At 41.6% G+C, this 15282-nt stretch overlaps 1 protein-coding gene across 1 annotated transcript in view; it reads left to right on the top strand.

Annotated features, from left to right (window-relative positions):
* LOC135883712 (multiple epidermal growth factor-like domains protein 6) overlaps window positions 1–15282 on the top strand; it is a 276711-nt gene that overhangs the window by 223354 nt on the left and 38075 nt on the right. Inside the window, 9 exon segments of the mRNA XM_065410949.1 lie at window positions 137–265; window positions 718–846; window positions 2803–2937; window positions 4446–4580; window positions 5428–5553; window positions 7913–8044; window positions 9376–9504; window positions 11802–11933; window positions 13821–13949. Of these exon segments, the coding sequence (XP_065267021.1) occupies window positions 137–265; window positions 718–846; window positions 2803–2937; window positions 4446–4580; window positions 5428–5553; window positions 7913–8044; window positions 9376–9504; window positions 11802–11933; window positions 13821–13949 (1176 nt within the window).

Consider the following 15282-nt stretch of genomic DNA (forward strand, 5'->3'; position numbering starts at 1 on the left):
GCATCATTTGTGGGTTGCTTGACCAAAGCGGTGCTTTAATTGCTCGGTGTCATTCTGATGACTGAAGCATTATTTCACTTTGCTTCTAATGCAGTGAAGAGATTATGTAGCCCATTCATCTCTGCTTTCTTTGCAGCTTGCTTCCCTGGGACTTATGGGAAAGATTGTAATAGCATTTGTAAGTGTCAGAATGGAGGCTCATGCGACCATGTAACAGGACAATGTCACTGCCCACCGGGAATTAATGGACAGATTTGTGAGGATGGTATGATTTCTGTTGTTTAATTATGTACAACTGCTGCCTGGGAGTCTTGTGATTTGCCATTATTCTTATTTTTATTTATTTGTACTGTGGTAGATCTTAAGGGTCACAAGTGAGATAGGTCCCCATTGCTCTAGGGAAAAGCTTGCTATCTAAATAATAGGACAGGCAAAGGGTGGGAGAGAGAAGATGATATCTCAATTTTAGGGATGGCAAACTGAGGCACAAAGAAATTAAGTGACTTTTCCAAAGTCAAATAGGAAGACTGTGGCAGAGCCAGGTATCAGACCCAGATCTCCCAAATCCCGATCCAGTATCTTAACCAGAAGACCATCCTTTTTCCTCAATATATTTGCTGTAGAAAGTATGCCAAGAGAAGCTGGCGTGGTATTTTATAGCAAAAGCTTGGTACTGTATTGCCCATCAATTGCTGTGTTTATTTGTACACCCTCTAGGCTGTCCAAAAGGATTCTTTGGGAAAAACTGTAACAAGAAATGTAACTGTGCCAACAATGGCTATTGCCATAGACTCTATGGAGCCTGTCTGTGTGACCCAGGGTTATATGGTCGCTTCTGCCATCTAAGTAAGTCTCAATAATTTTTCTAAACTATTTATTTAAAACATGCAGGGCTCATTAGGAGTAAAAAGTCTCTCAACACATTTCTACAAGAATGTAATTCAACAGGTTATGTAACAATGTATAGCCCAATGTGCTTAAGTTTGGCTCGTGCTTAAGTGCCTTGCTAATTCAGGGCATATAACAGCAGATAATGTTTAACAAGACCATGGAAGTGTTGTGTAATTTTCACTGATCTTTACACTTAGAGCTGGGAACAGATCATGGATAAAGGCTAGGGCTAGATTTAGTGTTGGAGCAGGTATGTGGTTAGGTTTAGGTTCAGGCTGGGTCAAATAATGGATTAGAGTTAGTATTCCTGGGATACTGTTAGATTTGGGCCAGGTCATGGGCCTGACTAAGGTTAAGGTTGGGGCTAGATTGTGGGGCCTGACTCAGGTTGGGGTTGGGCTTGGGATTGGGATTGGTGGATGGCCCAAGGCTAGGGATAGGGTTGGTACCAGGTCATGTACAAATCTGAGTTAGGGTTAGTGCCATCTGGTGACTAGGTTTAGGGTTGGGGCTGGCCGGTGGCCCCTGGGCAGGGTTAGTATCAAGGTCAGGGTTATCTGGAAGGCCAGAGTTAGGGTTGGGCCCTGGGTCAGGGCTGGCTGGTGGGGTAGGGCTGGGGTTTGTCTGGAGCTAGAACTAGAGATGGTAGAAAACCAAAAAATATTTCTTGAGAACTTCCAATATTTCAGCATTATTTTCATCTATTGGTATTTAAAACAGAACCATTTTTTGCATTTCAAATGTTTTGTGATTTTTTTTTTCATTTTCAAAATAAGAATTGTACTAAAATAAAGGGTTTTCTTTTTTTGAAACTGCTTTTTTTATCTTACCTCATCACTACATTGACCAAACAAAACTGGTTCTTCAACCCCCAAAAAACCAAACTCCCAAAGAACAAAGACCAGTGACTGACCACAGGGAAAGAAGAGGGGCACAATGACTGAGCACTGGAAGGAGAAGAGAGGCAGAGTAACCAACAGTCAAAAACAATAAAGGTGAAAGGTACAGTGACCAACAGCTGAACTAGGGTGACCAGATGTCCCGATTTTATAGGGACAGTCCCGATTTTTGGGTCTTTTTCTTATATAGGCTCCTATTTCCCCCCCGACCCCCTGTCCCGATTTTTCACACTTGCTGTCTGGTCACCCTAAGCTGAACTCAGAAAAGAAAGAAAGTTCCAATGGCTGAGAGCTGAACAAACACAAAATAATTAAGACTTAACAACTGAAAATAAAAAAAAAAAGTAGAGAAATACGATGATGGAACACATGTGAAGAAGAAAGAGAACGCTAATGATAACAGAACAGATGTGAAAAGAGAAGATGACCAATTACTGAAGGTGAAGAAGACCAATGTCTGACAAAGTGGGTATTCACCCACGAAAGCTTATGCTCCAATACATCTGTTAGTCTATAAGGTGCCACAGGACTCTTTGTTGCTTTTTACAGATTTAGACTAACAAGGCTACCCCTCTGATACAGTGAAAATAAAGACTGCCAAGTGAGAGAATGAAAAATGAAAAACAAACAGGCTATTTTTGTCATGTAAAGTTTCTGGGGTTTTTTTAAATAGAAAAATGGGAAAAAATTACCAGTACTTTTTCATTAAAACTTTCATTTTTGACCCAAAATAAGTTTTGTTCAAAAGATTGCAACTAGCTCTACTTTTGAACATTTCTGATTATTACATTCACTTCACATTGCCCAAAATAAAACGAGTTTGTTAATACAAGAATTATGTAAACTGTATTTTACACACACACATGCTCATGTGTACACACCTGAGTGCTTGTGTATGTATATATTTGCTCAGAAGTACAGTGATAGCACTCTCTGCAGATCTGTGTGTAGACATTCTAAAAGAAGTCATGTGTAATTGCAAAATTAACAATTCCATTTAATCTGGTTGCAGCTTGTCCCAAGTGGGCCTTTGGAGCTGGCTGTTCAGAAGAATGTCAGTGTGTCAAGGAGAACACTCTGGTATGCAATGCCAGAAATGGTACTTGCACCTGCAAACCAGGTTATCAAGGGAACAAGTGCCAGAAAGGTATAATCTACCACTGATCCTCTTCTTTCTGGAAAGTCCTGTTTCTCTTTATTACATCTCATTGCTCCTCTCACATGCAGTCTTGCATTGCACCAAACTCTAATGTAGTCTGCCAGTTGTTTCTCTGTATTTTTCCTACTGCGGAGCCAAGTGGACATTTGGCTTCATTGAGGTTGCAGGAGTATAAATGAGGGTAGAATCTGCCCAGCTGTTTTAACCTGAGCAACTGGCACTTGGGATGGAAACCTGACATAATTGAAGATAATAGGAGTTTTGCTATTGACTTCAATAGGGTCAAGATTTTACCCCAGGGTTTTTTTACACAGACAGTGATTTTAGAGCCCCAAGCTGTATTTTGAGGCAGCTGAACTTTTTCTGAATGATTGTGGCAGTGTGCTACTAGATCAGTTTTGCAGCTTTTTAATTTCTCCCTTTGTAGTTTTTGTGGATAGTGCAAAGGAAACTGTATTCTACAGTCACATTTGAGAGTCTTCATAATCGTCTGTGGACAGTTAATGCAGTAATGCAATAAAGATACTTGCTTCACATTCCCCCTTGAATTCTTATGCCATAGAGCAACTGGTAGTATTTTGATGGGGTGGGTGGGGAATAATAATAGTGATAGCTATTAAATATCCGTAGTCCTCTTGGCTAAGGATCTAATCAAAATATGCCCATTCTTCCACCTCTGAACTCTGTACAAAGGCACCCAAGCAGAAAACATATGAAGGCAAGCGTTTTCGGGTATCAGAAATAATAGCATCAAGAGAATAAGTAGACTGAATTATACAGGCACTTTCAGCAGCTGTTTCTCATGAATTCAAGCAATTTGTGTGCTTTGTTCTCTGGTATCAGCTAGGGCTGTTGTTGTTGTTGTTGTTGTTGTTACTACTATAATTATTTGTTTTTAATGTAGTAATTCTGGAGACCCCAATCATGGATTAGAGCCCCATTGTATAGGCACTACACAGTGAGACAGAATGTAGTGGAAAGTGTACTCTGAGGGTCAAATTCTCCTCTCACACCACTTGCAACTCTACTGAACTGCTGCACTGGTTAAGTGACAGGAAATTAGGACTGTATTCTGCCCTTGATTGTATGCACAAAACTCCCACTGATGTCAGTAAGTGATGCATGGGAGTATCACAGAGCAGAAATTGTCCCTTTGACTCTTTTGTTCTGTTCTACTGTTATGAAAACCCTCTGCTGTGCTAATCTTAGGCTGACATTGAAATCTGTATTTAAACATGTCCTTATCCAGTATGTGACTGTGTATTCTGGATGGTGTTTGGAGGGCATCCCATGTGTAATGACCCCTTCTGTGTTTAATGTAAATGTTTAAATTTATGCAATAGTGAACACAGCTAGATTATCAATTATATTTCCTTTTAATGTTTGCATTTCTATGTCAAATATCTTTTCTGCCAAATTATCTAGCGACTCTTGTTTCAATTTTCTCAGCGACTCCTTGTTCTAACATACGTTCTTTGTGCACTCAAATTTTTCAGAGTGTACGCCTGGCTTTTATGGAGCTGGCTGTAAGCTGAAGTGCAACTGTCCTGTTGATGCTTTATGTGACCAGGAGACTGGAGACTGCAAGCATCTGTGCCCACCAGGTTTCCATGGAGAAAGGTGCCATTTATGTAGGTACCTGGATGCATATTTCAAAGGGAAGTGTAAAAGTGGATTGAGAAATTCAGCCCTGGGAAACCCAAGTTCAGATACCAAAATTCTAGGTAGTATGCTAAATTGTTACTGACACAAGTAGGCATGCCAATTGTAGCCATTGAAGCCAATTGTAGTTGTGTATACTGATGCGAGTGGTAAATTTGACCTCTGGTGTATGATGGTGGTGATGGGCTCAGGTACTAGGGCATCTAGGCAGCATAATTGACCATCAGACCTGGAGAGAGCCACTTTCCGACTTTCTAGACTGGGAGTGAATGTTAGATCTGTGGCAGATTATGGGTATAGGAAAGAGCACAGAGCTTGGAGAAGTGAAGTGGAGATTCTGTTCCTCCTTTCATTTGAAATGCAATAAGTGCTGAATATATTGCATCAGCTAAAGCCTACAGACTCCCACTGGTATGGGAAATGAGTGGAAAATATAAACAAATAACGTAGCAGCTCATTTTAATCCCTGAACAAGAGGCTGGTTCTCTGTCCATTGACATTCTTCCAGAGATGGACAATTGGAAGGAAGTGCAGGATCATCCTGCCTGCCACCTAAAATGAGGATAAAAGATTGAGGATCGTTAAGAATACTTATAATGGCTCCAAGTAACTTAATATTCCCTTTTAAAGCTTCAGGCCTAGATTTTTATTGCACAGTTAATTAAAGATCACAAATCACTGAGACACTGGCACTAAAATAGATCACTCTATAGCAGTGCTACCTAGATTAAAATTGCTGTTGGTGATGTTTTCTAACACTTCAGAATGTTTTGTTATGATAACCACACTCCACGTCCTCTGGCTTCTTTTGAACAGCCTGTAGCCCAGGGAAGTTTGGTGTGAACTGCAGGCAGAGCTGTGGCTGTGTAGGAGCACTATGCGATTCAAAGACTGGACACTGCATGTGCCCTGCTGGCAGAACAGGTGCTGCATGTGATCAAGGTATGCTTAATGCTTGGATAGATCATTGTGCAGAGAACTCCAAACCTTATCCTTTGCGGAGTTGGAATGGGGAGACTGGGAAGAAGTTAAATAATTCTAGTCTCCATAAAAACTGGAACAAGGTAACACCTTCTATCTGCAGAATGGACAAGCTCATGTATCCACGTGGACTTCATCCAAACTCCATGGAATCCACTCCAAAGCGGTAGGCAGGGCCGGCTCTAGGCACCAGTGCTCCAAGCATGTGCATGGGGCGGCACTTTCTAAGGGGCGGCACTCCGGCTCCTTTTTTTTCTGCTTGGGGTGCAAAAAGCCGGGAGCCGGCCCTGAGCGGAGGTGAGCTGCAGCGGTGGGGGGCGTGGGGAGGGCCGCAGGAAGTAACCCTGGGGGGGGCAGAGGAACCGCCCCCCCCCGCTCACCTCCGCTCCACTGCCACCTGCTCCCCCGAGTGTGCCGCCGCTCCGCTTCTCCCCCCTCCCTCCCTCCCAGGCTTGCCGCGCGAATCAGCTGTTTTGCGGCAAGCCTTGGAGGGAGGGGGGAGAAGCGGAGCAGTGGCGGCATGCTCTGGGGAGCAGGCGGAGCAGAGGTGAGCTGCAGCGGTGGGGGGCATGGGGAGGGCCACAGGAAGTAACCCTGGGGGAGGGGCAGAGGAACCGTTCAACCCCCCAAGCTCACCTCCGCTCCACTGCCACCTGCTTGCCTGGGAGGGAGGGGTTGGAGGGGAAATGCGGCGCACCCGGGGGAGGAAGCGGGGCCTGGGATTTGGGGAAGGGGTTGGAATGGGGTGGGGAAGGGGCAGAGTTGGGGCGGGGCCGGGGGGGGCACAGGAAAATTTTTTTGCTTGGGGCGTCAAAAAACTTGGAGCCGGCCCTGGCGGTAGGAGTTAGTTCAGTCACCCTACCCATTCATTCCATTGTCTCTGCTAAGACTGCCAATAGAGGTGCCAGTTGTAATGGTGATTTGTGTAAGGGGCAGGGCTGGTGCTAGACAGGGACATCAGGGCAGTTGTACTAGACTCAAGCTGTCAGCAGGTCTGTGCTGCTGTGTACGCAGTGCCTCCTGCCTGGTTCATGTCTGCTGCTCCTGCAGCTGCTGAGGGAGCAGCAGGGAACAAGTGCAGAGCTCAGAGACAATATGGAAAGAGGGCCTGGGTATCCCCCTTAGCCATCCAGAAACCAGTAAGGGAAAGGGTGGGGGAAACAGGTGAGGGAGTAATAGCATGGGGAAGAAGGGGAAATAACTTCAGTGGTGGGAGGAAGGGAGAAACAAGGCATAGGGATGGGGAAGGGGCAAGAACATGAAGCTGCTGCCACTGGGAACAGTCATAGAAAACCCTGCTTCCACTTCTTACCTCAGGCCTTGGCTGTTGCCCTCGTGTTGAGGACATCTATCCACACAACTGGGACCGCTGACTTGCTGCCTCATAAATAAAAAAATATGGCCTATGGTTAACGAAAGGATAAGGAGCTGAGAAATCTGGGTTCTGCTCCCATCCCAGTCATCGACTATCTTGTGTGCCTCCAGGTCCACCTCATAAAATGAGGATAATGATATATCTCACAGAGGTGCTGGGCATTAATATTGGTAAAGCACTTTGATATCCTCAGATGGAAAGCAGTATGGTAGTGCAGAGAACTGCTGTTATAACTGATTCTTTCACACACATTCCCATTTCTCATTTTCTGATGGACTTCCCCAGACCAATAATATGTGTAATTCTGAGATTTGTGTACCCCTGCTTGGATTCCTGATGCTTCACAGATGTTCACTGAAGGAGTAGGTCAGAGGTCAGTGGAGTGTCATTCCTATCCATCAAGAAGAGAAAATTGGAAATTAGAAATCAGCCCAAACCAAATCCCACACATGAACACCCTGCTCTTTTCCTAAAGCTCGGATCCCTACCTAGCTCTTTCCTTTCTGACTCTGGCCCCATTGCTGCTGTAAATGTAGAGTGTAATTCTATAGTCTGTGGCTGTTTCCACCCGCCCCCCCAAAAAATCTCTCTTCTAATTGAGGTTCTCCTTTTCCTCTTCTGTGCTGTGCAACCCACTCTTCAGATACAGCCAAACCAATCGCAACATTATTGTATTGCAAACCACACAGAAATATAGGCCTTTTGTGATGGAAGTTGGAAGTGAGCCTCTGTGTCTCTGTTCAGATGTTTTCTCAAAGGGCTGCAATACAATATTGTGTTGATTTCTTTGGGGGGTTTGTTACGGAAGAGCTGTCGATCCATAGAGATAATTCTCTTTCCAACTCAACTTTATTTATTTTTTAAATTCCCTTCGGTAACAGCTGAAATCTGCAACTGTCTTGAGATAACAAATGGTTCAGAGCTCTTCTTTCTTGTTTCGTATAGATTGCCCTGATGGTCTGTGGGGAGTAGACTGTCAGTTCGTCTGCGAGACCTGTGAAAATGGAGGGAAGTGTAACAAAGAGACTGGAATCTGTGACTGCCCTCTGGGATACACTGGGAAATCCTGTTACCTACGTAAGTCATCAAACTGCACTGGTCAATAAAAAGCAAGTCAATAGAGAAATCAGTCTGAGCATTGATTTTTACCGTCTGTCTATTTTATAAGTTATTTTTGCTGTATTAGGATATGCTGATCAAAGTTTCAAATGCATTACAAATTGACCAGGATGGATTTATGGTGTTTGCCAGACAGAGAGAGATTAGAGAGGAATCCCAAGTGATGAGCTAAACAGCTGCACCAAATAATCATGGAACCATCAGACCTACTGTATGGCAATATTCTAGGCAGAGAGAAAGTGCTCAGTACCTGACTGCACTAAAAGTAAAATAAGCTGATTTCCAGTGGGAGTTGGGTATCTAGCTTCCTTATGGTCTTTTGAAAATCTCAGCCATAAGGTAACACAGCCTTTGACTTCTGGTCACCAATTCAAATGTAGTTTATGTTGGTCTTGAAGGAAAGTCTCACTCCAAGCCCTGATGGATAGGTGGCCACATCACAAAACTGCTACCATATGGCATCAATAGGCACATTTGGCATTTAGTTGGCTCCCTCAGTTGCGAGATCATGGGCAAAATAGGCTACAATCTACCCCAAAATGATTCAGTCCAGAACTGAATTTGAGCAGTTTGGCCAGATAGTATGGGAGACGTTGTAGCGGTGCTGCCTATGATGTACTGGTTCTGTGACTAAACAGAGGACTTCAGTTGCAACTGAAACACTTAAAGAGGGAGTGGGGGATTATAGCGGCCCCCTATATTCTTCCACTGGGAGTTGAGGTTGCCCCTCCAGCCCTACAGAAGAATGTGGGGATTGACCCCTCCCTATATCCTGCATGGATCTTGGGGATCTACCAGAAGTAAGGGCTGCCACCGAACAACAGGCCCCTTTGGGCCCACTCCAGCTCCACGTCCCCCTCTTAGGGAGAGCATTGTCCCAACTCCTACTATTAAATATGTCATTCAACTTTGGCCGTGAATATCACTGACATTCATAATTCAGGGTTTGGGCTTGTGCACTCCCCGCTTCAGCAAGAGGTTCCCTTTCCATATTTCCATGAACTAACTGATTTGTTGGACATGCTATGAAGTTTATGAAGCAACTCCACTAAGTCAGTTGAGTGACTCCCAATGTATGGGATTAGGCTTTATTAGGTCCTGCTCTCTTAGTATATAAACTGCTGATATTTCACTCATTTTTGTTTTTATTTTCTGTGTTTGGTTAATACCCAATTCAGAAGGCAGAAGGAGGGCAGAACAAGTGAAGTTGTTGCTGTCTCATTTGAAATGACAGCCCATGCTTGAGTTAATATCTGGGTGAAAAATACCATCTGTCTATTTGTTTTCAGCCTGCCCAAATGGTTACTACGGGCAAAACTGCCTGTTGCAGTGCAGCTGTAATAGCAATGCTCAGTGTCACCATGTTACCGGAGAGTGCACATGTCCTCCTGGCTGGAGTGGCCATGACTGCAAACGTCGTAAGTCAGAAATGTATCCTCTGTACTTAATATGTGCCGTCTTTCATAAACTTAAATGGAAACCAAGGGACCCAAAGCTCTGTTTGTTCTTAGACTTGTTCTCAGACTATTAAACTTTTTAATATATTTTTGCTAATCTTATGGCTTCTGAAATTGTGTATTTATAGGTTTATACAGCCTGGGTGGTGATAATCCTTAATTATCTATGTTCATAGTATTGAAATAGATGACTGATGAAGCACAAAGTGTTCATATAAGCACCTATTTTAACACTCTGCATCAATTTTCTGAACACCGTCTGTGCCATCAGCATTTTGACTGACAGCCAGTTTTGTTTTTCATTTTCAATACAGCTTAGTTTTAAGATTAATTCCCAATCTTTCACTTTGTCTGGAGGGAAGACTTATCTCAACAAGTGAGCAGCACAGATGGTTTTGTGGCATAATGTCACTCCCTAACTTGTGAATATAAATGCTGTGTGAAATTCTGCTCTCTCTTACAACACAGTACAATAATAATACCTAGCTCTTATATAGAGCTTTTCAACAGTAGATCTCAAAGTGCTCCCAATCTTTAATGTATTTAACCACACAACTCCCCGGTGAGTTAGGGAAAAGTACTATTATTCTTATTTTAAAGATGGGGAACTGAGGCATAAATTGTTAAACTATTTAGGCATTGCTGTGCTCAGCGTAGAAATGCCTAACTGATTTAGGAGGCTACATATCATTTTCAAAAGGGATTGAGACACTTAGGAGTCTAAACCCCATTGACTGTTGCACATGCCCAGGTGCAGTCACACTATATTCGTTTTTTTTATCATCATCAACATCGTTGTAAAATGGAGTAGATTTTGTTTCTGGGCTGGTAAACTGTCATGCTGATTCGACAAGGATGATTTTAGAACCACAGCAGTTCTGATAATGCACAGATTGTGGCAAGTCTCCATTATTTCCGCTTGTGCTAAATATTTTCCAATGAAACTGAAACTTTGTGGCAAATTTTTGCCATTGATTTTGCAGACTTCAGTCATTTTGCTTCTGGTTTTGATAAATTCCACCCCTTCTCTTAAAGCAATGGGTGATTTTTCTCTGCTGGAAATATTGGCAAAATTGAGAGTGGGATTTGAGAAGGAACTTTCAACCTTTCCCAGGAACCCAGGGAAAACTCAAAGTGTTTTCTTGTTGAAACATAATACATATGTTTCCAGCAAATTGAAATGTGTCCTCCCTTTTTGGGTCAGTACGCAGTAGAGCTGGTCAAAAAAAGGTAAATACATTTCACATAGAATTTCAAAAGAAATGAAACTTTTTCATCTAAGTCAAAATGTTCCATGAAAATTTTCATTTTTTTGGACTGAAATCCTCAAACTTTCAGAAATCTGTTTTATTTTGGAGTGGGAAAATCTTTCTTTAAAAAAGTCTCTCCTTTTTCCAGAGGAAAGTAAAAAAGAAAGTGAAAAGGGTGTCTTTTTCCCCAATTAAATGCATTTTTTTCTAAAAAATGAAAATTTTCTACCAAAGTGAGAACTTCTCTCTGCACAAAAATGAATAAGCCTTATGCAAAGTAACAGTGGCCAAATTTACAAACTTGAGTGTCTAGAATTAGTCACCTAAGTCTACATTTAAGCATTCAAATCAGTGTCCTGATTTTCAGAAATGCTGAGTAAATTCATCACCCATTGACTTCATTTGAAATTCACAGATTCATAGATTTTTAAGGCCAAAAGGGACTATTGGCTTATCTAGGCTAATCTCCTGTATAACACAGGCCATAGGATTTCATCCAGTTACATCTGTATTCAGCCCCAAATCTTACTTGACTAAAACATTTCTTCCAGAGAACCACTCAGTCTTGATCTGAAGAGTTCAAAAGATGGAGAATCCACCACTTCCCTTGGTAGTGTGTTCCAGTTTGTAATCACCCTCTCTGTTAAAAATGTATGCTTTATTTCTAATTTGAAATATGTCTGGCTTTTAACTTCCAGTCATTGATTCTTGATTATGCCTTTCTCTGGTAAGTTAAAGAGTCCCTTAGTCCCTGGTATTTTCTCTCCATGAAGGAGTACTCATCATTTCTGAATATTAAATCACTTTGATCTAGTTGTTTAATATCAGTTTATGCACTTCAATGGACCTACGCCTTTTTACCCCAGCAGAGGATCTGGCCCTAAGCATCTGGGTTTGAAAATGTTGGCCATTGTACCTATTTTCTAATCTCCCATCCAAATATAACGCTGCCTGCTACCTCAAGCATGCAGTTCAGTCTCGTGCAAATGTTGTTGTGTTGCTTTGCAGCTTGTGATGCTGGCCATTGGGGAGAGCGCTGTGAAAGCTTGTGTCTCTGCAATAACAGCGATGGTAGCTGTGACCCAGTAACTGGGATTTGTTTCTGTGAAGCAGGATACTCTGGGAAACGCTGTGAGCAGAGTAAGTGCAAAAGCATCGAAGTGGGGAATTCACAGTGATCAAGATCAAAAATTGTTTTTCCTTTTGTTTATTTTTAGGAAGGCATCCACGTTGGAGGTCTCCATAGACAGGAGAATGCACATTTTTCAGGAGGCTCAGATTTCAGCAGTGCTAGACAGGTTAATTAATCATTTGGATTCCAGAAGAGTTATTTTCAGAATAGTTTTGAATTGAACAGCTACTTTGGCAATTACACTTCATTTTAGGGTGATTAAATTTCATATATCTGCATCTTTGCTCCCTTGTATAAAATTTTTAAGGTATTTGCCCTTTCTTCCTAAACTCCTTTAGAGCTCAGGCGGATGGAAATGGTTTACAGGTCCATAATGGACGCAAACATTGATATGCTGATATCCTCCCTGCATTATAGCCCATATCCTGATACTAATCTCTTTACCAAAATACACCTCAGGCAATACCAGCTGTATATACATCATACAATGTGAACTACTGTAAGGGGCAAGATTCCCTAAAGCATGAGATTTGAACACTCCATCTTGCCATCCCTAAATACAAATGCCATTATAGGTCCTAAAATTATTCAGCTTCAAAGTCCAGCTGCCATATTTTACTCTTGACACTAGTTTTGTGGGAAGTATTTATGTAGTCACAATGTAATTCATGATGGGAGAAAGGAATAAACGAAAAGAGAGAGAGAAACGCCAGGAGGGAGGCAGATTAAAAAGGGGAGGAGAATGAAATATTGTATATGACGCTGGGCGTGCCCATTTGCCTCCTTGTCAAGATACTTGCATACCACAGTGATAGGAGCCTGAGATATTCCTAAACTAACTAGTTATTTATTCTACTTCCAGTTACAGATTCATCTTTGAAAGCCCAAAGGTGCCACATCATGTTGTTTCTTGGGCTCTGTGATATTTTCCAGACTGCCTAAAAATGACTTTGTTAATACAGATGTTGAAATCCTTCCCTTTTAAAGGGATCTAGCAGATTTCTACCCAACTCATTTCAAAATAAGTTAGCAGGACCTATAAACTGCTAGAGAAACCCTGCATTATTGTGTCTAGGCTAAGCTATCACTACCATTCAGCTCTGTCTAAAGTGTGTCTAATGTAAATTAGCCAACTGGCCCTATTTTAATTGATTTTTCTATAGCCCTGGAGGATATTATTTACAGGCTGAAGTGGTGTTTTTTCCTTGAGATAGTGAGTGAGATACCAGTCTCTCCTTTAAACTCCCAACAATTACTCCTAATCCATCTCCCAGATGTAATGTTTTGGCTTGAATTTTTCCAAGCAGAGCCTGTAAGTCGGGCATGCAGCTTTCAGTTTGGAGCTTTCTGGAGGAGGTCACCCTGTTTAACATTCTCGCTCACTTACATAGGGTCTACTGTGGAATCTGGATTGCAGAAAAAAAGTTGGTTGGGGGGGGGAGGAAGTGAGTTTTAAGAGTAACATTAGGAATTCTGCATGGCTTACCCCCATCCCAGCAGGTGAGCTCTCATGGGATTTGGGGAAATAGGTGGGTCTAAACCAGTGTGTGGTACACATCAAATCAGAAACTAGGAATTTGGGAGTTGTGATTTTTGCAACTTTACACTTTGTTGTTTTCCTGTGTAGTATGCAGAACTGACTGCATCCCTCAGATCTCCCTTTCCCCTTGAAATATACCTTAATATAAAGCAACATAAGCTTCCCGCAGAAGCCAACATCTCAAAGAGAACACCTAATGTTAACTGTTTTCAGGGTATAGAGACAAATGTTGGTCCCCCACTTGTGAACAGAAAAGCTTCAAAAGTACTTTAGAATTGCAAACTGATCATCGATTGTACTACAGGGATCTATGCCAGATTCAGCTCAACATACAGCTTTTATTCTTTCTGTCCAGGATGCCCTAAGGGAACCTTTGGCCCAAATTGTAAGTACAGCTGTCAGTGCCAGAATGGAGCTGCCTGTGATCATGTGAGTGGAGCCTGTACTTGTGCGGCTGGCTGGACAGGAAGTTTTTGTGAAAAAGGTACATTCCCCCCCGCCCTTTCATTTCTAGGCAGATGTTTCTCACAGATCATTGTAGCGCTGGTTTTATAATCAGCAGGACCTGATCTAGGTAAACCATCCAACTGAACTGAGACATCCTAATTAAATTTTATAAACCAGCATTGCCTAACATTAAGTTTGTGACTTGATGGGACTCCTTATCTGCTTAAAATTAGATATGTGCTTAAGAACCTTGTTGAATTGGAGCCTTTCTGAAGAAAGTCTTCGTGCTTTAACACAGAGAAAAATGTTTCCCCACTTTTCAATTCTTTCATTGTCCCCATGGCATTTATAACATTATCTTAGAATAAAACATCTCCCCCAATAAGCTGCTTAAGGAGATGCATGCTTCTAACGTTAAAGTCTATCACTGCATCTGTTATCACCTAGTAACTTGCTAACATGAAGTAACAATTATTTTGGATTGGATTTCGTACATATATTATAGTTGATATGTTGCACGTTCTTGTGATGTTGTTTTCGTGCCATAAGCTATGCAGAGAATAAAAAAAAAGATATATTGGCTGGGATACAGTAAAAATAATGTGCAAGTCATCTGTCATTTTGCAGAAATATCTGAATTTGTTTTGTTGCATATTTTACAGACAATGATCATTAAACCAAACCTTGGCTGTTTTGTTTCACATCAAAATTATCAGTTAGTTTAGGTAGATAAAAATGTATGTGTTAGAATGAGACAGATTAATCACTCGTGCATCTATTGCCCTCTAGTGGAAATGAAAGCACTTTGCAACTTCCGTGCTATAACAGAATATTCAACAGACTACAAATCGTGGAAATTGCACATATTATTTCCTTTTTCATTCGGTCCAGGAAGTGTTAAAAGAAACAAAACAGTCTAAGTTCTGATGGAGAAACTTGTGAGGTAATTTGTGAACATTCTACAAGGCTCTTTTTTAAAATAACTGATCCATGCCTTATTTTTATTACTCAGTTTTTTTTTCTGTCTTAAACAAAGAATTTGCTGACTCCATAAAAGAGAAATGAATCCTAAGACTTATGCATGAAAAATTAAAAGCCATAAAATGGAAAAATGGCCTTTTTTCCCAACAGCCTTTTCCTTATAGCTCTCCATAAGATCTTACAGCACCCAGCTGGGCAGTCCGAACAATACAATACTGCATTGATTAAAGCAAGGTGATTTTTTTCCAGCACATAGTAAAGTTGCTAAAAAATACGTTTTCCAGGGTCCTGAAACTATTCATAAATTTGGATCAAACTTGGCAAATAGGAGGGATAGCTCAGTGGTTTGAGCATTAGCCTGCTAAACCTAGGGTTGTGAGTTCAATCCT

This window comes from Emys orbicularis, chromosome 9, assembly GCF_028017835.1.
Source record: "Emys orbicularis isolate rEmyOrb1 chromosome 9, rEmyOrb1.hap1, whole genome shotgun sequence".
Lineage (NCBI taxonomy): Eukaryota > Metazoa > Chordata > Testudines > Emydidae > Emys > Emys orbicularis.